The sequence below is a fragment of the Anser cygnoides genome, chromosome 22 (genome assembly GCF_040182565.1).
Source record: "Anser cygnoides isolate HZ-2024a breed goose chromosome 22, Taihu_goose_T2T_genome, whole genome shotgun sequence".
In the NCBI taxonomy this organism is placed as follows: Eukaryota; Metazoa; Chordata; class Aves; order Anseriformes; family Anatidae; genus Anser; species Anser cygnoides.
This window is the reverse complement of record NC_089894.1, coordinates 6,480,587-6,503,018: the sequence shown is the minus strand read 5'-3', so window position 1 is coordinate 6,503,018 and position 22,432 is coordinate 6,480,587. Positions and strand designations below refer to the sequence as shown.

Genomic DNA, 22,432 nt, shown 5'->3' with positions numbered 1-22,432 from the left:
ATTGTTCTATTTTATTGCAAAAGTGATGATGAAGAAAGTTGTTCTTGCCTGAAGCGTTTATAGTCCTGAAGCAAAACTATTTAATGATTGTGTAAATGGAGTGTGTCCCTTACAAAAAACCCCTTTGCAGTTTGTGTTACTCTGCAATGTCCCATGGATGTCTTGTGCTCATTAATGTTTCTCTGATGTAAGGACAATCTACAGAGTTACTCTGTTTACAGTTATTTCTCTGGGTACAGTATTTTTTTATTTTTATTTCTGAAAGAACTGGAAGTGTATAGATTTGGTAGAATTTGGACAGAACACATAATATGTGCCAATCTGAGCCCGAAATTATGCACACCTGTATTAGAGTTGTGTTTTTTTTTTAAGGAAAGTAAAAAAAAATAAATTAAAAGCGAAAAAAAAAAAAAAAAAAAAAGGAAAGAAAGAAAACCCACAGGTGGTTTGTTTGAAGAGAACCTAGATGGGGCTGGGGCAGGTCCTGTGCTTCCAATCTACTGGGTATCTAGCATGAAGTTTTCTTACTGGCTTGGAGGTGCCAAATTCATGAAGCTATAGATCAGTCTGGAAACTTCTGTCCCAGGTTTCTGAGCAGTGTTCGTGTTAGGTTTCTGCACAAGACGTTGAGGAGTGGTAGTGAAAGCACACCTAATGGATTGGCTGTCTTGGAAAAGCTCTTCATCTTCACAGCAGTGTTGAAAGTGCACACCCAGTGTGTGGTGCATCCTCAGCCCTTCCTGACCTCATGGCAAGAGGCCTTTGTCTCAGACACAGTGGCCTTACAGATGAAGATAGGCATAGGTCTATGATATTACATTGTAAAAAAAGTTGACAGTTGCTTTGCAACTCTTGAAAGGGAATTCCGTATTTTTATTTGTTTCCCAATGAGACAAATATGAAGCAATCAGATTTCAATCAAGAAATCTTGATTGAAAGTTGATGGACTTCTCCTTTTCTTCTGTGGCTTTACCAGGTTGTGAGCATCTGAATCAGAGTCACTGGGAGGAGGAGGGGAGCTGAAATCTGCTGAGGATTTTTTGTTGTTGTTGGAGAGGTAGAAATGAGAATATTGATGTGGAGCTCAGAGCTGCCCGAGAGGATGTTTTTCATGACAAATGTCATGCAATGAGTGAGAAGTTACAGGACAGAGCTTTGTTAGAGGTGTGTAGGTTATTAATTGAAAATTAAGGACCCTGATGTTCTCTATCACAGATATGTATTTCCCTGATAGGAGTCAAGCCCCAGGCTGTTCTGTAATTCACTTGCTTTGCAGCAAACCAGATGAAAACCAATGAGTCTTCCTATAATTAATCATTGTTTCTACTTTATTAACAATGTATTTAAAATTCAAAATAACAGACTAATATTTTGAAAGCAGTATTACTTCTCATTTTCTACAAGGAAAAACATTGCATAAATAATTTCTGAGGAAAAATAAATACGTAGTTCACTCTGTGAAACAATAGCTTTTCTCTCTAGATTCTGGTCCCACATAAAATTATTGCAAAAATCTATCAACATTGCAAATTTCCATAGTTTATATGATTTCAGCATATATTCTACATAGAAAATAAGAACAGCGAGGAACTGTCTTTATCCCAAATTGTGTTCATCTGATACTAGGCCTAGCACTACTACAGGATATATACAGCACGAGACTATTCACTTCCCAATAATATTCTTTAACGTAAAACACAAACATTAGTCTGGAAGTTGAGAAGCTAAGTAAAGTTGCTGTCAAACTAAAGACTTACCAAAGCCGCACATACCAAAGACTTTTCTAGAGGAATTCACAACTCTTGAATTAGCAGAGGCTCACTTTTCATGCAGAACCTTACTCCCAGAACTTGGCTTGCACGGTCTTAGCGCTACAAAGTGTGTGGCCAGATAATTCAAACTCTACAGAATAGAAAATGTAAATTGAGATATCTAAGTTGACACTAAAGTCAATTGTGTGCTAGGAAATAAGGAATAATCAGCATCTCTTTATGTTAAATTATGCACAGCATTAGCTGTTTACAGGACAAACATCAGTGAGGTTATCTGGTTTGAGAGAAGCATCCATTTCATAAAACTGCTCCGCTTAGTAAAATTTGTGTAATTGTTCCTAAAACAAATCCTTGCCCCTAAAACAAATAAGATGGCTTGGTTGTCAAATCTCAGTTTTGAATCTGTTGACCCTAGAGTATTCTAATTAAAAGTGTGAAATAGAATTGTCACGCTTTTGTTTTGAGAAAACAAGTGTTGTATTTTGGTTTTCCTCCCTAGAGGAAGCAACTGGGGCATGAGGACACCTGGCAGGCTGTTCACTTCCCAACAGCCGGAGTTGAGTCACTTTCACCGATAACTTTCTGCAGCAAATTCGGAGCATGGTGCCTCCCCCGGTGCTCCCCCCGCCTCATGCTTGTCCTGCATCGTGGCACTTGGAAAAGTGGGAAAGGGATCGCAGTGCTCCCTTCACCTACAGGGAGCCGAACGACCCCTAACAAAGTGTGATAGTGATTGTCACCGTAACAGCTTTGCCCTCCTCTGCCTCCCTACGTGTACAAGCCGCGAGGCCTCATGCGAATCTCCCAGGTGTACCTCTCCTCTCAGACTGAATTTAGGAGTTGCTACCACCAGCTCGGTTTATCTCATTCTCTTAGCAGACCGTAACTGCTGTAATCTGACAGATTTTGACTATGTGAGCCTTTGACCCAGCTTAGCAGAAGGAATTGGAACCCACTGCAGTCAGAACCTCATTCTGCGGCCTGTGAGTGCCGGTTGACGTTTTGTAAAATATCCAGAGCTGCTGGGCTGTCCCACTCGGAGCGACCTTCTAGTAAGCGTTTTCTAGCTCGTGCTGGTTCGACTTGCTGCTCCTGGCTCTGGACAGACGGGGCTTCTTGTTCTTCTGCGGCCTGGCGGTCTCCTTTCCAAAGTCCTTCAGCTCAGACTGGTTGTGGTAGCGAGTGTAGCGCTTGCACTTGCAGGCCGTGACAGCTCGGAATTTGTAAGTCCGAGTCTCTTCCTCGGGACAAGCCATCTGGATGCGCTGCGTGCGGGTGTGAGCGGGGATGCAGCGGTAATCCGGGGCGTTCTGCCGCCACCACTTCCCCCGGCCGATGGAGTTGGGGAGGAGGTGGGAAGGGACGCACTGGCCCGAGCACACCAGCTCCTTGACGGGCTTGATGCTGCGGCACGGCCCCTCCGTCAGGTAGCGGGTGGTTCGCATTTCTCTGCAGCTGAAGTCGGAAGCATCTGCAAATGAGAAGCCTGTTAACGTCTGGCTACTTTCTGCCCCATCCCCGAGAAATCAGCCTCCTTGGTTCTGCAGCACCTAGCTCGGAGCTAGGCGCCAGCGGGACGTCCCCAGTGATGGATCTGGGGAGGGGGCAGCCCAAAGACCCACTCGGGACGTCTGGCTGCTCCAGCTGCGACCCTGGAATCAGCAACTACAGGTTGACAAACGCGATCCTGCCCTTGCCACCAGGCAAGCTCCGTGCCAGGCCGTGCCGGTGGGCAGCGGAGCTTCTGAGTGCAACCCCAGCGGCAGGGGTCACTCTGAGGGGAGTTCTGTTGGGATTCTGCTGGCTTCGTTTACCAACAGGCAAAAACCTTCCCTACAGCTCCTCATGTGAGGCCTACAGCACCGTGTGAGGTCACTTTATTGACCTCAGAGGTTCGCTCCTGATTTAAACTCTTCTGCAACAAGGAAAGTGCTCCTGAAGTGAGTTTTAGTTAGCGTAACGTGTTCCAGGTGAGGGAAAGCAGCAGATAACAGCAGTGCTATGGGATTCCCACTCTTCAGGCATTATGTTTTCAAAGTTTACTGCTCTCTAATAATCCCACAACCCACATAATTTCCTTCAGACAGCTAGAGGCATCTCCTGGCTGATTAGGAGCTTTATGGTGGTTACTCCTCCTCCCTCTTTTTTTTTTTTTCTTAATGGATATCTATTGGCAAATGAAACATTAGGAAATAACTATAAAATTTTTAGCATGCAGGATTAAGAAAAAGTTTTTTATTGTAGGGCCCTTTTCCCAGAGGGGTCTCTTTTGCCAGCTGGGATGCTTTGCCTCTTGACATGTTTGCAAGACACAGAATTTGATTTTTGAAGGTGTTTATCAAAGAACTTCATCTAGATAAACACACGGTGATGTTCTTCTGTTGGTGAAAAGGATGGTTTTATGTCCGGAACACTGCTTGGGATGGAAATCCTCAAGGTCAGCTTACAAATGGAAGGCTGTGTCTGTTAGTCCCAGTCTCTTTGCTGTGCACAAGGTGTTTCCCCCCTCCCTTCTGCCTCCAAAGAGAATCCTGACCCTGACTCGTGAGCAGCAGACCGGTATTTATACAGATGTTTTCATTCCTGTTTGTCCCGTGGAAAGCAGAAACATGTTTTTAGTGCTCAGGTTTATATTCATCAAAGTACAGCATGCAAGACTGGATGTTTTAAAAGTTTTAAGGACTGCGTTAATGAAATGAAATGGTCCATGTCTGAATCAGGTGCCTTGTACTGTCATAGCACATAGGCAGATATAGTTAAATATAAGGGTATTTATTTGCCTCAGCTGTAGAGGTTTCTTTTGTGTGCATATACCTCCTATCTTGTATGTGCATGGGTTCCACAAGCTGCAAAATCATTCATGGTGTTCTGCAACCTTGTGTGTCCCTGGAAGGTCTGGCTGCTTTGGGGTCATTCTTTTGATTTCTAGTGTTCAAGACGTTAAAGTAAGCATGTGAGACCATTGCATATCCTGAATAATGTCCAATCCCCTTTTCTTGCTCTTTTCCACCTGAAAACCCATGCACATTTCAGTGGCACAGATTCCCCCAGTTGCTGCCAGAGTGGTCAGAGGCTGGAGAACGAAGGTTTTCAGATGGCACTACCAAACCGACCTGCCTTGACCTGGCGGTTGGTGGGAAGCAGAGTGCTCCCCTGTTGGGGATTTCAGACCTTTATGAAGTGGCACTCTCAAAAAGATTACTTCTTTTTTTCTTTTTTTTTCCCCCCTTTTAAGTTAGTGCTATGCTTTAAACACCCTAACTGACAGCTGGAGCAGAAAACCACAATTCCCTTCCAACTGTCCTCAAAAAAAAAAAAAGAAAAAAAAAACCTAGCTCAGATCTGCAATGCACAGTAGTGGAAACCATATGTTTGATGAGCTGCTACGTGCATTTGGCAGCCAAACGTGTTGGTCTGAAGGACCAAGCCTGCCCAGTTTGCCAGGAGGACTCTCTTTCCAACCACCTGTCTGTTTGGTGCTAACTCCCTCCTCACAAAGCTGGTGTTCTGCACCATTGCTAATGTCAGACATTTGCCCAAATGCAGTACCAGCTTATCTATGAAGTGTGTTGGTGCCTTCAAAGTAGCCAAATCGTTCCCAAGATTGCACACCTCTGCAAACCAGGATCCCCTCCAATTCATTTGGGCATGAATTCCCACTGGGAGTGCTTTAACTCTTTTTTGGCTGCTGGAACATGGCTGAAAATCTGGCTGTTAGCAGAGGGCAGCGAGCAGCACACCTCTCAACTGGCTGAGAGCAACCTCCCCATGCCTCTTCTGCTGTGTGATCTCCAACATCCCTAGTCTGAATCTTCCTCAACACTTAGAAACCGTAGCATTATTTTCACCTCCTACTTAAATCCCTAAATAAATAACAACAATCTGATAACAAGTATACTCTTACAACTGCCTGCTAGGGTCCAAAACAGTAATATAATGTTATTTTTCTTACCATTAGGGTCTGGAGCTTGTTGTATGTGTCTTCCCCCATGCTTTGCCTGGTTCATTGTGTTGTTGTTGCTGTAAGCCTGCTCCATCGGTGTTTCTGTATTTTCGGTGATCTCAGGAATGATTTCTGTAGCATCATTTTTAAACACTTGCCACCCTTCCACGGATCGAAATGCAATTTGGATTAGGACGCAGACAGAGCACACTGCCCAAGAGATCTGCATGGTGGCAGCCCACAGATCAGCTTTTCAGCACCCTGACAGCCTCAGTTCCCAGCAAAGGCAAATTATTCCCCTTTTTTAAATCCTTTTTAGAAGCAAGCCAGCCAATGACTATACAAAGTGGGAAGGGCCAGACAACAACTCATTCATCTCAGCTTTTGTCAGTGTGAAATAAAATGGGTGTGTGGGGGTGGCTTACTGACAGTATTCTACAACTTTGACATGAAAACTTCTCATATTCTTTATTTTTGTGCCTGGCAACGATGCTAATTGACAAGACTAGGGTGAATTGCAGCCTGACAAGTCTTTCTGCAGGTTTTTAATGTTTGTTTTGTGTGTGTGTTGTTTTTTTTGTTTGTTGGTTGGTTGTTTTAACAATGTTATAACTAAAACCTGCTTCTACCACCATATTTGAATCTTTGGCTATTGTCTTTTGCAAAGGTTTCTGAGACTTTGGGTTTTTCTGACTCTCTTTACTCTCCACCCCCCCACCTCCAGGTATAGAGGAAGCAGACCTGGAAACAGTAGCTCAGGAGTTATGCTTTTCAGTCCCTGCAGGCAAAGGACTGGGGAATTGCTTCTTTTTTTCTTTTTTTTTCCCCTTTACAAAAAAGGAGCTCTATATTTTGTGTCACAAATGCACCGGAAGAAACAGGAAAGAGCTTCTTTTCAAAATGAGAAGTTGTTTTATTTAGCTTTAGTGTGTTTGTCAGGGTAAGCAGCCAGGATGCTGCTCACCATGCTTTCTGAGGTGCTCTCCCTTTTTTTCCCTCTCTTTCTTTTTTAATGCATTGGCTGTAACATCATTGCTTACTACTACTTCTGCTGACATTTTGCACAAGCGATGAATACAGGACATTTGGTTATTCTAAACACAAGCACACGGCCAGACTGATTTCTCTGCACGATGCAAACAAAAAAAGAAAGGGAATTGATGACCTTATGCCTCAGGCACCTATACCTAAGCTTTATTAAAGTATCGTGTTTTAAAATCTCATCTAGACTATTCTTTTTCCTTGCAGAAATAAGATGATAATGTGGACGGTTGCATAACTCCTGCAGTTAAAGAGCACAAACATTTCCGAGGTATTTACAAAAGATGGCAGGCTAAATACATTAATCAGAAAGAACCTCATGTTTTAGGAAGATTAGATACCGAGCTCCTCATAGCTCCCGAAAGCAAATGTGTGCTTCGAGCAGTAAAGGGACACTTTAAGCATGTTACTGCAATGTTTGTCACACACATCCTCATGAAAATAATTTCATGTACGAGAGATTCCAAAGTGATTCACTGAGCTTCAGTAATTTTAAAGATTACTCGGAATGTCAATAACAGCCTCCGACTTCTCCTCTCTCTCTCTCTGACTGCTGAAAACAGTTGGGGCTGTCTGGTTTTTCCCTATTACTGTAGGGAACTCGTTACCTAAGGCTTGCATTCCATTCTGACAATTCCCCTGACCCGGCAGGGAAAACAGGTGTCACCAAATTTAAAGTGGAGGTGGATTCTCCCTTGGTGTGACCCTGATGATAAATAATACAAACAACAGTAATGACCGGAGGCCATTTCACCTCTTTGGCCTTCCACACTCACAGACAGACACACACAGAGCAGACACATTGCTGCTACTGCGTTGGATGAGCTTTAGCCTACCTGTTCTGGTGGTCTTTTCCTAAAATACTAGCATCTGAAATATACTGTGACATGCTTTCTCTCATACCCCTTCTCTCTGACCAAGATGAGAGAGATTAGCAAGTCTCGGAAGAGCCTTCCTTCCCAAATCCTCCAAAGAGTCTCTAAAAGCAGTGGGGCGTCGTGTTGCTTCCACCTGCATGCACTCACCATCTCTCCTCACCTTTCCCCTTCCCACAGCCCAAATCTTATCCTACCAGCTCAGGAGCTACACTGTTGTTATGGGGGATGCGGCACACAGTTTTCTTCATACATAAAACTCCTTTCTGCACAGCCAGAATGTGATTCTTTAAGGCAATTGTCACACAATTTGCCTCAGATGTGCTGTTTCCTTTCTCCCCATAATCATCATCACAGCACTGATTAGCTTTCATTAATAACTTCCTCTTTTACTCAAAACAGTTAGTGATGGTCTCACAAGCCCAAATACGGAGCCATTGCAAAGGTTTTTCCAAGTATAATTTCCCTCACTTACAAATAAGTATTTTTGGCTTAGAGCTACAGGTGAAATCTATTCAATGCTGGGGGCACACAGCTTCACGGGGCATCACCTGATTGCCCACCAAATCAAAGGGTTTCTGAAGGACAGACAGCAGCGTGGAAAGCTGTGGACTCAGCCTTGTAGGGTTTGTGTGGTTTCTATCCTTATTTATTTATTTCTTCCAAGAACAGGCTAGACTGTCATGATTAAGTTATACTTGAAATTGAGTACGATGATTGCTTGAGCTCTGCTTTCAGGCCTTATAATATAGATATGTGATCTTTTTGTTTGTTTGTACTGAATAAGGAGGTAAGAACAACCAGGAACTTAACAGGGCTCGTGACTTGTTATTCTTCTTGGCAGCTAGGAACACCACCAGGACAGTGACCTTCTCCAAAGTGGCCCCACACAGCTCGTGGCTCTGCAGAATACAGCCAAAAGGCAGAACGGGAGAGCACGAGAAAGTTAAGTACTCACAATCACTGAAACTTTGCTATTTGTTACCCTATTTAAATGCATTTGAAACTGTATGTCTTTGCCTATCAAAGCTCAGTTTCTGTTAATTTCTTTTCATGTAATGTCTGCATGGAGAATGTTTCCAGAAGTTATCCTTGTCAGCCTAAGCCTACTACAAAGGAGCACGTTTACAGTAATCTCTTCCCAGATAAAACATAAAAAGTTTCTTCAGGTAGTTTCTCTAAGTACTTAAACAATCCCCTCTCTTAACTGTCTTACCATTTATCTGTATCACCCAGTGGGGAAATAATACGAAAACTATGAAAGTCAAAATCAGAAGCTATATTTAGCCTCTGGCTTAAAACCTCTTGTCCACAATCCAGGAGAGCAGCCTAATAGAGGCAAGAAAAGAATCCAAATCCCATAGACATTCAGATTCCTTAACTACAAACACATTCTTCCACATCCTGTAGCTGCTTGCCTGCTCACAGCATTTTCTGCACCAACGCAAGGAGAACAGTCCGGGCTCCAGCCCTCACGAACAATTGATTTTTGCTCTCTTAATGAAGCACAGGAGCAAAACAAACCAAAAAATATTTGTGACTTATATCAAAGGACACTTTGAGAATGACCTGAGTTTGGATCAACTGCAATCAGAACTGGGTTACTATTTTCTGAGCTGGAAAAACACCACCCTTAACATTGCTAATACAGAATCAGATATGTGATTCTCTGCTTCTAAGTTATTAAGGGATACAAGGAGGAAATTAACATCCTATATTCAGCCTGAATCCCTTGCTGCTGCTTTCTTGACTCAAGCCTTGGTCCTAAAGTGCTTGTATTGAGACGCTGTCCTGGGAAGGCATGCCCAGAAGAAACAGTTTCTGCAATCGGTTTGGTCCATGTGTACCTCCTGGTGCCCACTAGGCACCCCCGTTCCCCATTCCTGGCCTAGGAAATCGGGGTGCACGGTCCCGCTAGGCATCCATGCACAGTCTGAGCTCGTCTCTGAACTCCGACTCTTCATTTACACTTTTCCCAGCAATTTCATGCCTGGTGTGCTCGTTTGCTTCTCAAACACTTCTTTTCCTAAGATGCTGCTAAGTCACCCTGCCCACGTAACTCTTGTCTCCCCGGAATTCTGCTGAGCCACGTCCCTTCTGCATGTAGCAGCCGGGACGCTGTGACATGGCCTCTAAGTAGCCAAGAATAAATGGAATCTTATTATTCTCCTACCAGAGACCAGCAAATGCACTGCTAAATCATTCCAGCGGCTTGCCTTTTTAGAGATAAGGATACATCAGATTCCCACAACAGCTCTGCTCGGGGATGGAGTGATGTCTGCAGAATGAACAGCAAGCTTACAGCTCCATCTGGTGAGTCAGCTAGCCAGCAACTTTGGCATGCTGGAATTAAAATACATTAAAAAAAAAATAAAAAAATCCCTCAACTAAATTACACAACCTGCATTTACAGGGCTTATTTCCAAAATAGAAGAAATGAATAGTTTGTCCAAAGAATAAGAACTGGAATATAATTATTGTCTATTCAGAAGTTACCAAAAAAAAAAAAAAAGGAAATGCAACTGTCTCCATACAGCAGTTGCTCTGACACCAGCTTAATGTTAGGTCAATACCATCATAATTGTCCCACATTTTTTGTTGCTGTATATTTTTTTCTGTTTACCAGAGTGGTTTACATTTACACGTATTTTTTGAGTTCCAGTGATACAAGAAGAATACATCAGAGAAAGAACAGGGGTTGTGAGAATCGTGTAGAACAGCTGACAAAAATGAATGACATGGAAAAAAAAATCTGTATCAAGCTAAAGGCAGGCTTTTTGTCTCTGCTAATGTCCATCTGACCTTTGTACAATTTATAGATTTTTAATAGTAGTTTGAGAATGGTATTGTAGTCTTCCAAATCCAACTCCTCATGAAAAAATAGTCCCCAAAACAAAACCCTGGGTCCCAAATGCTCATCCGTGTTCCGAACTGTAATGCCATACGCAGGATGCCTTAGCTAGCACAGGAATAAGGCCACTAAGTCCTTTTAGATACCTCCTCAGGCCTGTTCTATTTTCAGATCGACTCATTGGCAGAGCCCAGAAAGTAATTTTAGAAGAAACCTCTGTGCTATACTAAGTGAGATTCCGTTAGTCAGTCCCTCTGTGCTAAAACTATTAAAATAAACTAGCAAAACTAATTAAAAAAAAAAAAAAACAGGAAAAAAAAGTTCCACTACTAGCATCAGAGATTTAACTAGTTCTGGCCAAAAGAAGACAGCTCGGTGAAAGTATTTAAATGATGATAATAAACATTGCAAATATCCTGTTGTTTTTTTTCTTGTTCAGCAGGAGGAAGAAGCATCTGACCCAAGTTTGTCTTTCAACTCCAGGAGCATGTAGTGCTGTCACACAGAGTGCTTTTCATCCTCAGAGCCTTCTATGGAGATTAATTCTCCCAGCACCAAGAGAGGTAAGCCAGATATACTGGTGTCTGGGAGAAAAATGTGTCCAATGCTAACACAGGCTCAAGGTTGAAAAATGGAATGAGAATACAGTGTGTCACGGCTGCTAGTCTTGACTCTGGATGCTGTTAATTCTAATTTAGAAAGAACTTTGCAAAATGTGTGCTTTCCAGCAGTGCCCCATTGCAACATCCTCTCATTTTGCGGTTCAGAGGAGCATGCTACATAAAACATGGTTGCTGCCAAGGGGGTAGGTGTAGTCCTAGCTGCAGGACCAAAGAAAGGGTGAGGAATGCACTCAGAAAATGTTGTTCTTGCTTTGAATTTTATTTCCAGGATACAAACTTCTCTCCTGAGCTTATGCAATGGCTGAGAGACTTAGCTCAGCATGAGGTACAAGGAGGATTTGTTTTTACACATATCATCATTTTAGAAGGCCTATTATGTATCTGAACTTTCTTCTTTGTTCCTTGCTATAAAATGACAATAGCTCTCGCCCCCACCCTTCCCCACTTTTTAAGTTCTCTAACTCTTCAGTACAAAAACCCCAAGTTATTGCATTTTCTTGCATTGTGCTGGATTTGACATGGTAGCTATCTTTGTTCTATGACAGATGCGTATTTTACAGAGACCCTAGTTAGCCTATTCTAAAAGCAGAGCTAGAAATGGTTTCATTACTGAGTCACCCATCAGTAACACACAACAGCACATACTGTCTCAGAGCTCAGGTTTTTAAATGAATTCGAAATGGCGTCTTCTTTATTTCAATCCATCAAATATTCCAGAGTGTTTGTTAAATAAGCTTTGTTAGACTCAGACAAATGGGCCAGAATATCACTAAAGTCACCACCAGAAGTAAAGAAAGGACATACCAATTAAAAGGGCATACTGAACATACGAACAAATTCCTTTATTTTTTGATGTGGCAGTATTTCTTGATTTGTCAACATTTTATACAGTTCATTATAGACTTGTAGAACTGTACAAAAACATCACCACATAGTAAACAGACTCCACTTCAACAAACCATTTTGTTTTTATTCAGACAACTATTAGCCTTTTTGTAGTCTGAGCAATGGTAACAAAAGATCTAATGCCTAATATTTTCTTAGCTCTTTTATGGACTGGAATTTTTGAGTTCTAAGTAGCAGCTCAAAGCCACAGTACATGCACATGAATCTCCTTTTTTTTTTCTTGTAGCGTGGACAGGTATTATGAATATATGGTGTGAGATGAGACAGGAAAAAGATCTGTGCCCACAGTAAAAAAAAAAAATTAAAAGTGTGATTTATCAGACTACAGTATGGATGAATTATAATAGAATAGGTAAGGCCAGTATTCCTATTCCACAAACTAAGTAGTATGAAAGAAGTAACCAGGAATTTTGAAGCAGTAAATCATTTAATCCTGATACAATGGGAGAAAGCAAACAGGTATGTAATTAGCCAATGAAATTTACTACAGCTCATTATTACTGAGTCATCCTGCTTCAAAGCAAGCACTAAATACTGGCTGACTGTAGGAAGGTGAAAGGAAACAACACTATGTATGCAGAATGTTCTCCAGTTGCCCCTTTAAAGGCCACAAAAGGCAAAGGGCTTCTTGATTTGGCAGTTCCCGTCCTATGCAAGGAAACAGAAATAAGTCCTGTCTTCATCCAGAAGAAACACATCTGCAGTTTAATTTCAAGCAAGTTATATAGCTATATAGGTAGCAAAAAAAAAAAAAACAATCAACTAGAAGAAAAACAATGCATGTCCTTTGTGATTCGTTGTTTAGTGAAATGAATGCACAAAACTGGCTCTGGGCTTACATGGATTACTAATACAATAGCGTTTCTAGTTAAAATAGCGTTTAGATTTTAAACTCTAGATCTACGTTAAAGCACAGAAAAGAAAGGAACACAAACATCTTAGGGTTTTGTCAGTTTAACCAACAATTCTGGGTTTGCAGTGGGAGATCCTCTGCATTAATAGTGCTACGCTAACTGACAGGCACACACACCCCGAGTCAGGCATACTGTAAACAAAGCTTCCTCTCCCATCATTGCAATGACTCATTTCATCTCCACGTCAAACAGCATCAAGACATGATTTATTTTAATAAAAGGAAATGTTTCCTTTTCCACGTGGTACGTGACAATGTTCGTTTCTATTTAATGGAACCATGCAAACAATCCAACGAGTCAGTGTACCAACAAACTGTAAGCACATCTGTGCTGTAATACTGGAAGGAATCTATATATATGTGATCGTTCCATTCTGCATTAATAAACAGCAACAGCAAAGGAGGGAGAGAGACTGTAGTGCAGTACAAACCTCAGGAGCCCTTCTATTCTGATACTGAGGACTTTTTCACACACCCAGTGCAAGCACTCCTAAATACAGACGTTATTTCTTCCTTGCTGAAGTCTGCTCCTCAACATTTACTCAACATTTTTTTTCTAGTATGAGTTTAAAACAAAGATAAAAAAGCATTTATCAGACTTTCATGTCAATCACAACAGCAAGAGGTACAAATAGTCTTGGAAATCCAGTGTGCATCAAGATCGGGCGCTAAATGGCTTTACTACCACACACTGTGTATTGCATATATCCACACTAAACACAACACTGCATACTTCATTTCACAAGAGAGTGCACCTGTGCATTTGCATATATGCTTCCATTCCTTGAAGCTCCTACACTCAAACTTTAGGCACCTGTGTGCATGAAGAAGCTTTAGAAAACACAGTACTTCAATTAAGGGTGAGAGATGTGTTGGGGCTCTCAGAAAATGGTGCTCTGGTGGGAGAAAACACAAAGCTTAATGAGACGATGCAATGTCAATGCAAAGCACGTGTTATACAGTCTGCAAGGGGGCTCTGAAATACTTGCAAAAACAGCTGTTATCACTGGAGTTGCCCCTCCAAATACACCTCTTTATTGCAACAGCTCCAAGAAGTGACACCATTTGGTGCCATCTTGAAAGACAGACCTACAGTTTGAGAAAGATACCGTCACTAGGTAAGAGCAGGCTTTCTGTCTCCCTCACATCCTGTGGCTTAGCTTGTGGGTAGGGAATCTAAAGCACTTAACACATCCTCTGCCGATTTGAGAAACTTTGAAAAATACTACAGTGCTCTGTTTTAGGGTTTCAGTTTGCCCTCCTTCACTAATTGCTCATTTAGCTGGCAAAGCTGCCTTAGAAAGCCATCATTAGGGCCAATCTCTCGCTTCTGCCGGACAGTGATCAAAGCAGACTTGACATCCATGTTCTGGCGAAGCATGAGGTAGGCGATGACCAGGGTAGGAGAACGGCTGTAGCCCTCACGGCAATGCACAAACACTTGTCCTGCAGGGAAGACAGGTCACAAGGTGGGTTATAATGGAATATGTGATTGAAAGGCAACACGAAATAGCTAGGATATAAAGCGTAATAATTAGTCCTTCGGTAGCTTGAGGACTCTAAATTCAGAATGCTGCCAAAGCTATGTAAAACTTGGAAGAAAGGTGCGTGCTATCGTTGTTAGTTGCTACCGTCTGTCATCACGAATAATGCAGAAAAACCTAGTTCTACATCACTCTACTAAAATGTATTTGCTACCATATTATAAAGGCCAACCTTTTTCTCCTATCTTTGTATTTGAGAACAAATCCTGCCCCTAAAGATGACCAGTATCAAAGAGCATAAATAAATAATGCACAGTTTAAAATATGCTGAAGACAGCAACATGCTGTTTGTCATACACTGCATCTCTTCAAAGATATCCAGCCTTTATGGTGCACTGCTGGCAATTCTTACGCTAACCCCATGTTGGATCCTACCTGGCTACTTCTCTGGCTGTTTGCGAAGTCACACTAACGCTCAAGTAAGTGAAACCGCTGATTATGCAGCAACAAGAACCAGAAGTATCTAATCACACCAATGCCAGCACCAATAAAATGCTTCTAGCTAACTGATTAGGGAAATCATTCCTCATATTTATTGGGGAAATGCTGTAGGTTGGTGTCCAACAATAATTAAGCAAGCCACTAATCCCCTTGAGAAATTTAACTCATTTTTATTGCTTCTCAGCTGTGTCCTCTTTGACCTGCTTTTCCAGACATAACATACAGTCCCAGGCTATTCTCCAGGGCAAATTCTTTCCCGAGACAAGAGAACAGATGAACCGTACGTACACTTTTTCATGATGACCACAACTTGCTCTGAACCACACTAGCAGAAAGCCTGTTACCACATTTGCTTTGAGCTGCAGAGGCTTTGCAGCTCAAGGCAAACCTCTAATCAGAAGCAAGTCAAACAGCTAAAACAATTTATTCTTTATATTTCCTGAGGGCCTGTAGCCATGAATTAGCAAGATTTAGAGATCCTTAAGCATGTCTGTAGAAGAGAACTGACTTCCTCTATACAAAAGGGTTTGTAACCTTCCTCTGGGAAAGGCAGCGAGTCTTAGGGGCTGCCTTTAGTACAGCAGACCTGCCTTCATTTAGCTACCTTCCTGAACTTCACGCAGCTACACTGCTAAAACAAAACTGCAGGAGACAATACCACTGCATCCCTCGTCACTTCACTGCCCTTACTCTACACTTCACTGTCAAACAAGACTATCTAATTTCAGTAGTGAGTTAATCTTAAAACTGGCTCCAACATCACCTAGCCACAAAGTTCCTGTTCGTTTACCGCGGTAAGAAAACAGCGGCAGGCACCGTAGACAATATTAAGGCTAAAAGAATCACCAAGTAGAACTGGTACTGTAAATTCAGATCCATTCTGCAACTGTTCAGAGGACTGCGATGTGTTTTTAGTGTAACTCGGTGGGGACAGTCATGGCACAGCTGGCACTGTTAAAACTCTTCTTCCTGCTGCAGCCTGTATCACTTGGTCAAAAAGCTAATTGCAAGAGCTGTATGTTAATTTTCAGAATTTTTATACGTTGCCAAACTGGAGGTAAAACTTCTCTCAATCTATCCAAAGCATATCACAGCTCTAGCTCCCCTTTTGCCCACTTCAGAGAAATAACGCCTAAAATTGTGTCATTCCTCCTCTTTCACATTCACTCATGAAGCAAGAAAGAAATCAAGCATATGTAGAAATAAGTGGTATGCTGAAATAGTCAGACACAAAGCACTGTCTGGCCCACTGCACTATGTCCTCAGATTTCTGTTCTGAGGAAACTCTAGAAAAATGTGAAAATCAGCAACACCACAAATATCATCTCCAACCTTCCTGGAATCCTAGGGAATAACGAGGTAATTGTCACACAAAATAATAAAATAAAAAATTATAAGGCTAGAGTCTCCATCCTTACTGTACATTCGGAAAGAAAGCACCTAAGAGGCTTTGTGGGTACTATACAGCAATGCAGTACCTGTATCATTTTTGTCTCTAACTTCTAGTGTCCTTAAACAGCGTTTAAATCCTGCATTTATTTTCTGGATTTTTCATATGATTTACGATGTCTAAGGAAAAATAAGAACATGTCTTCCTAGACAGGCGCTATTTTAGGATGCAGTTGCTGTTTCACTTTGCAAAGTCACCCCTACAATGACAGCCTTCCACTTAACATATACTGGACGTCCACAAGTACAGACGGAAGACTGTTTTATTGTGTACTCAGGTGTCTTTGATCCCAAGTCTTGATCTGAATTACTGACTTGCCTGTTCAGCTGAAAATCTGAGCAACGAACCATTTTAAACAGTGAAATAAATGACTAACACATATGCAGTGCACAGAAAACACGGCAGAAAGACATTTCAGTTTGCCTTACCATCCTTCTGGGAAAGTGCTTTCTCAATAAAATCAGCTGCCTCCTCAAAATAGCGACTGAGGTTAAATTCTTGTGTATCGTTAGCTTTAATGCCATGGTATCTGATGCCTGTGCCTTCATAGAATTCTGCATTAGTGTTCACATGCATGAACGACTTCCCCTCTGCTGCATTCAGAACATGGGTTATCCCCAGGCGCTGCAGCCTCGTAATGTTCTTGGCTATGAACCTGTACGATAAAAAGTGTCAAGAAAACGATTAGAACTCGGTGAATCGTCTCAGTATTTATGATGTCCCCAGAAGCTATTGTTAGCCAAAAGCTTTTATTTTTCCGTTGATAGATGCTAAACACACAGTGCTCAAATTAGCTGCATATTCTACATTCACAGAAATATCTAGAGCCCCGGTCACTAATTGTATGTGAGAGAAGGCTGCTTTCTTGGCTGATAACTGAGCAGAGAACACCTGAAACTTAATCTCTTAGATCCTACTACAGCATAAAGTTATTACTCTTTCTGAACATAAAATTCTGACCAAATTAAGAAAATACAGGTGGTAAGAGAAAGCCCAGGATAGTCACCCCTAAGATTAACCACTATCTACATACGCTAATTTAAGAACCAGTTATAAAAAGCCTCTGCTGCCTACAACCACTGCTGCAAGGGTCAGGTAAGCAGTACTTGCTACTCTAGCGGATGGTCTGAACATCCATTTTATCTGAGCTTTGGTTTATATCAAAAATAATACATAAAGGAAGATCTATTTGATCACAGCACGTGGTTGCCTAGTAAAATGCAAGACCACTGGTCAACAGCAACAGAAAGTGACAGGTTTTATTTGAGAGGGAAGTCAGTTCCTGCACACTCTGTGAAAAGATGTAGCCTAAACAGACATAAACGTGGGGTTTTTTGTGGGTTTTTTTTGTTTGTTTGTTTGTTTTCTTTTTAAGGAAGCTTTCACTGTGTGTGTTACTGGATGTGGAAACAGAAATCTTAGGAAAACCTCCCCAAGGCTCAATTCGTAAGCTGCAAATTCAAGGAGTCTTAATATTAAGCTCAGCTAAGCATTTGCGCGTTATCTTTTTGGACAAGTTTCTAAGGGACAGCAATGCACCTCAGGGTTTTGGCTGGACACCTAGCAATTTTTTTTAAAAATTAATATAACGCCCAAATGAGTTAGTCTGCATTTATATGAATCTCTGAGTCTCATGTGTTTGCTCACAATCTTCACATAATTCAGGGCTATATGAACATCTAGAGCGTTCCTTTTCTCCTAATGACTCTTCACCCCTTAAATTATAATGTAAGCACACGAATCCTTATGCATGAGTGAAGCTCCTACGTTTTCGGCTCTCTGTGCCAAACAACTGTGGCGATGGGCCAAATATCTGCAAAGAACTTCATTACCCAAACAAATGTTGACAGATTTTTCCATCTGGCAGGACATCATCTGTGCCAGGGGACAAGTACCAGTGCCAGGGGAATTCTGCTTGCAACACAAAAGTAAATCCTACAGGGCAAGGCCAAAACAAAAAGCATTAATTCAGTTGCGAGTTCCTATGTTTTGTCTGGTCTAAGTAGCAGCAGGTAGATCGGTACATATCTGCAGTAGGAGCTCGTGCCCAACGACATGGCTGAGTCTGGCAACACAGTTCTGGCTCACCTAGAGGCAAGCACATTCTCAGTGAATGATTTTTTCTGATTTATAGCTGATTTCCTTACGCAGCTGTCGGTGAAAAACAGAATATTTGTGTACCATTTCTTTTTCTCCTTCCCAACAGTCGGATCTCTCCCTGACATTTCAGTCCAGCTGCATGGTGTTCAGCGTTGAACTGCTAGCTCCTACAGGTAGTGGAGAGAAGCTAACATCAGCCTCTTCCGTTTCCCCAGGAGAATTCATGGGACCTTGTCTGTTCTCAATACAGAAGTTCCCTGTTCCTCACCCTGTACCAGAATTAATAAGTGTTTCTTCAAACAGAGACGAACAATTTTACCAACCAACCACAAAACACAGTTCTTAGGAAACCGTGCATCTGGAATTAAGGGTAAGCGATGCTGTAATGGATTGCCATATGGCATTACCCATGCACCTGGTCACCTAAGCAAATAAACCAAGCAAATAAACCTAAATATAAATAACAAACAGCAAATAACCTAAGCAAATAAACCAAGTCCTTAATATGGAATAAAAAACCATCCGATAACACGTTTTAATTTCTACTGTTACGTTCATGCGAAATTGCTTCCTCACCACTTCTTCCCTTAGAGTCACTCAATTTAATGTTAATTTTGGGAGAATGTCTTTCATACTCCTTACAGCATGCCCGTTAAGAACAAGTAATTGTTTCGTCTGTTAACCACACACACTCGAGCAGCCAGAAAACTCAGATGTGTCATCTGCCAACCTGATAAAGATGCGTGCTGTCCAGCTGTCCCAGTCATTGATTAAGATGTTACACTCAAAGACATCTTGACTTTTGCAGTAATAGGAAATGATTTGTACTTCTGACATATTCTGAATTGTCTTGCAGTGTTGTTGCTTGGAAAATATGTAATTGTGCTAATGTCACCAATATAATAATTCTTGTTTTACTGATAGTACATTTTGACTCATCTTCAGAAACCTTGTCTAATCTCTTTGAAAGGTTAGAACTGTCTACTGTGAGATGCAAAAGCATTATTTTCAAAGTATTTTATCATTTTATCTCTGTGTTTCATTAATTATAACTTTTATGTATTGCACAGAAGATGCAGTACCTGACAGATAAATTGGTATCTGACACTATGACCCAATTTAATCGCATCCTCTTTAATATCTCAGCACTGTCAATTTTATCCAAAGATGAGTCACTCATAAGGAGAGAGAGCAGCACCTCTATGCAAAATATTTTAAATGGCTTTGAACAGAAGTTTCTGAATCTCACTCAGATGTTTTACTTTCTTCCTAAGAACTCCTGCACAAAGCCTGTTCAAATTTTATGGCTTTTATGCCAGGTATTGGGACTCCAATCTCCCCACATTCAAACTCTCTACAGACGTGGCTAGCCTGTAAATTCAGATTGTTATAAAATCTCTGCCATCTGTAGTCATAAATGTGGCCTTACATTGCAAAAGTGTTTGATCCATCCAAGTCAAAGCAGAGATCTGAATGTCAGAGCTAATGACCGCATTACTTTGTTCTGCTGGACTGCTCTCCCCGACTTCCCTGTAGCACAAGGCAAAGTGCTTCCAACAGCTCCTCGGAGATTCGCTAAGAAGATTTGTGCAACAAAGGCCAAACCCCAGATATGAGGCGAGTGCCAGTCTGATGCATACTGCACCGAGGCGGCTGAAAATACGAGCTGTACCTCAAGCTCTGTGGAAGGAACAAGACAGACTCATGATCTGCAAATACGGGGCCCAAACAAAGCTGAGGCTTTTTTTCTTGCGCACAGCAGTAAAAGCTTTCTCGATGCCTTGCACGCTGTCGGACCCACATATGCACAAAGGCTGACAGGCCGCGTGCAGCGTTGGTTTACTCCCCCAGCAGTTCATAGGTGAATGAGCCAGGTCATAAAACCAGCTCTCTCGTTAGCCTTAACACAAGGAGAGTACAGCAGAGGGACACGGAGCTGGGACTGGCACAAGAACAGACCTGCACAGCTTGATTTGTTTCAGAATGACAACTACTATAGCACAACCCCGTTCGGTAGAAAAAACCCTCTTAAGAGCTGGTCTTATTTCCCGTCTGGGGCTATCAAATTCAGCCTGCAGTGACCGAATCGCAATACACAGTCACGCATTCAGTTACAGCACTGCATTATCTTAGCTCTTTGTGGATGCTTCACATATATTATTGCTTACTAAGCCTCGATAGATGAAGTAGGTTGTTTGTTCCCACTGTGAAATGTTTTCGGTTATTTCTTACCTCTAGCTGTCCTCCCCAGTTCTTCAGCATCCTTTTAAAAACCCTGACAGTAGAATTGGACATCGTCTGTCAGTCCACCCAGCAGTTAAACTGCTGTTTTGCTACAAATTGCACTAGTGCTCAGCATGACTTTGACTGTCAATTATTACATAAAAAGTCCTTCTCTGAGCTAAGGATTTCCAACAGCCATTTTCCATGTTGTAACTTACATGCATCCTCTATTATTATGCAATCTTGAATCTGAATATATTAAAATCTGTAGTGTATAATTAAAATAATTTACTGAACAATGAAAACTAGCCCGTAGTTGCTTGCTACCCTCAAAATTATTTTTAATTATTTAATGCACAAACCACCTATTTTCAGACCCTACAGGCAATGGCTTTATATCTTCAGATAACTGCTAAAAATACGAAGGAGAAGGCGGCTGTCAGCAGATAATGATTTGGGTCCTATCTCTAGATGAGCGTGTCCCGCATCAACTGGGTGTGACCAAGGCCAAGTCTGGTTTGTCTTGGGAGAATGTTAATGAAAACTGATGGGTCTGACTTATGTTTCTGTAGGAGTTAGAAGCTCCACGTTAGACCAGGAATCCACTGTTCTACACACACATCAAGAGGACAAAGACAGACAGAGAGTCAGCAGGAGATGATGGGAATGAACAAATAACTGAAATAATCTTGGTGCAAAAAATAAACATCACATGGCTGAGGAAAGAGCTGTTGGTGAACCATGAACAAGTTTTCCCCTTTTTAAGGGCTTTTATCCTAGCTACATCTGTAGGCCTCTGGCTCACATCTATTGCTATTTAGTTGAGGTTAGTTAGGTCTCTGAGCGCAGAAACATTCATTTGGCCAATCACTGCCTGGGGAGGGGAGGCGACTCCTATTAAACCCCTGCTTTATGTCATTTTGCACATGGTCAAACTGCGACCTAACGCGCCCATGGCTCCTTTGCTCCTTCTTCTCGTTCCACCTTACTCCTCTGGCTCAGTGTCATTGCACTGGCGTTGGACACGGCTCCGGGAGACGCTCCTGCACGTCCACCTCGGGCATCCCGGCTCTCCTCCCTTTTCCGTGCAGGTTAGCGGCGCTGACCGCAGCGTATGAGCAACATAAGGAAACACCGGGAGGAAATAAAAGCCCGGCGCCGGCACGTTTCGTTCTTAAAACACAAGCGTGACGGTGTAACCTTGCTTCGGCTCTCTGGCAGCTTAGATTTGGGCACTCGACAGGCCGCCAAACCCCTCAGCGGGTGCCACTTAGGGGACGCCAACTCCGCCAGGCTCCAGCAGCAGCCCCCAGCCGGACCTCGCACCCTTGGGCTCCCTGCAGGCCCGGCAGGCCCCAGCACCCCCACCCCGGCTCCGGCCTCCTCGCAGCCCCTCGCAGCCCCCCGCGGCCCCGCGCCTCGCCTCGGGCCCGGCCTCGCCCCTCGCGGGCCTCCCCCCCTTCGGCCTCGGCCTCGGCCTCGGCCCCGGCCCGCCGCACTCACGCGTTCCCCACGTGGATGCGCGGCACCACCTCGTTGCTGTGCGCGCTGGGCAGGCTGTAGCAGCCGCTGCCGTTAGCCAGGAGGTCGTTGAGCTCCTCCACCGAGATCCCGTAATCGGACATGGCCGGCTCCCGGCCCCTAGCCGCCGCCCACCCCCCACCCCCCCGCTCCCCCCCAGCCCTTTACTCCAAGCACCGCCGGGCCTTGGAGCGCAGCGCAGCTCGGCCGGGCCCCGGGCCCGCTCCGC

At 42.8% G+C, this 22,432-nt stretch overlaps 2 protein-coding genes and 1 long non-coding RNA gene across 3 annotated transcripts; 1 reads left to right on the top strand and 2 right to left on the bottom strand.

Annotated features, from left to right (window-relative positions):
• Nucleotides 1-1,307: 1,307 nt before the first annotated feature.
• Nucleotides 1,308-6,419, bottom strand: SOST (sclerostin). Its single transcript, XM_013200910.3, has 2 exons — nucleotides 5,725-6,419; nucleotides 1,308-3,243 (listed from the first exon to the last, which is right to left on the bottom strand). Exons 1-2 carry the CDS (start codon nucleotides 5,942-5,944, stop codon nucleotides 2,822-2,824), a joined length of 642 nt encoding a protein of 213 aa, XP_013056364.1. The 5' UTR covers nucleotides 5,945-6,419; the 3' UTR covers nucleotides 1,308-2,821.
• Nucleotides 6,420-9,518: 3,099 nt separating this feature from the next.
• Nucleotides 9,519-19,577, top strand: LOC136786842 (uncharacterized). The gene is made up of 3 exons (XR_010826296.1): nucleotides 9,519-9,944; nucleotides 10,922-11,045; nucleotides 18,675-19,577. It is a non-coding gene; the product is annotated as an uncharacterized lncRNA (long non-coding RNA).
• On the bottom strand, nucleotides 11,927-22,380 carry DUSP3 (dual specificity phosphatase 3). The gene is made up of 3 exons (XM_048051844.2): nucleotides 22,186-22,380; nucleotides 16,788-17,014; nucleotides 11,927-14,370 (listed from the first exon to the last, which is right to left on the bottom strand). Exons 1-3 carry the CDS (start codon nucleotides 22,305-22,307, stop codon nucleotides 14,165-14,167), a joined length of 555 nt encoding a protein of 184 aa, XP_047907801.1. The 5' UTR covers nucleotides 22,308-22,380; the 3' UTR covers nucleotides 11,927-14,164.
• Between the last annotated feature and the right edge of the window lie 52 nt (nucleotides 22,381-22,432).

Excerpts from the sequence above, each read along its gene's own strand:
- SOST (XM_013200910.3), bottom strand. The coding sequence starts at position 5,944 with ATGCAGATCTCTTGGGCAGTGTGCTCTGTCTGCGTCCTAATCCAAATT. Across the intron at positions 3,244-5,724 it reads ACAAGCTCCAGACCCTAATG|ATGCTTCCGACTTCAGCTGC; the intron begins GTAAGAAAAATA and ends TCTCATTTGCAG.
- DUSP3 (XM_048051844.2), bottom strand. The coding sequence starts at position 22,307 with ATGTCCGATTACGGGATCTCGGTGGAGGAGCTCAACGACCTCCTGGCT. Across the intron at positions 17,015-22,185 it reads CGCATCCACGTGGGGAACGC|GTTCATAGCCAAGAACATTA; the intron begins GTGAGTGCGGCG and ends TTTATCGTACAG. Across the intron at positions 14,371-16,787 it reads AGCACTTTCCCAGAAGGATG|GACAAGTGTTTGTGCATTGC; the intron begins GTAAGGCAAACT and ends TCTTCCCTGCAG.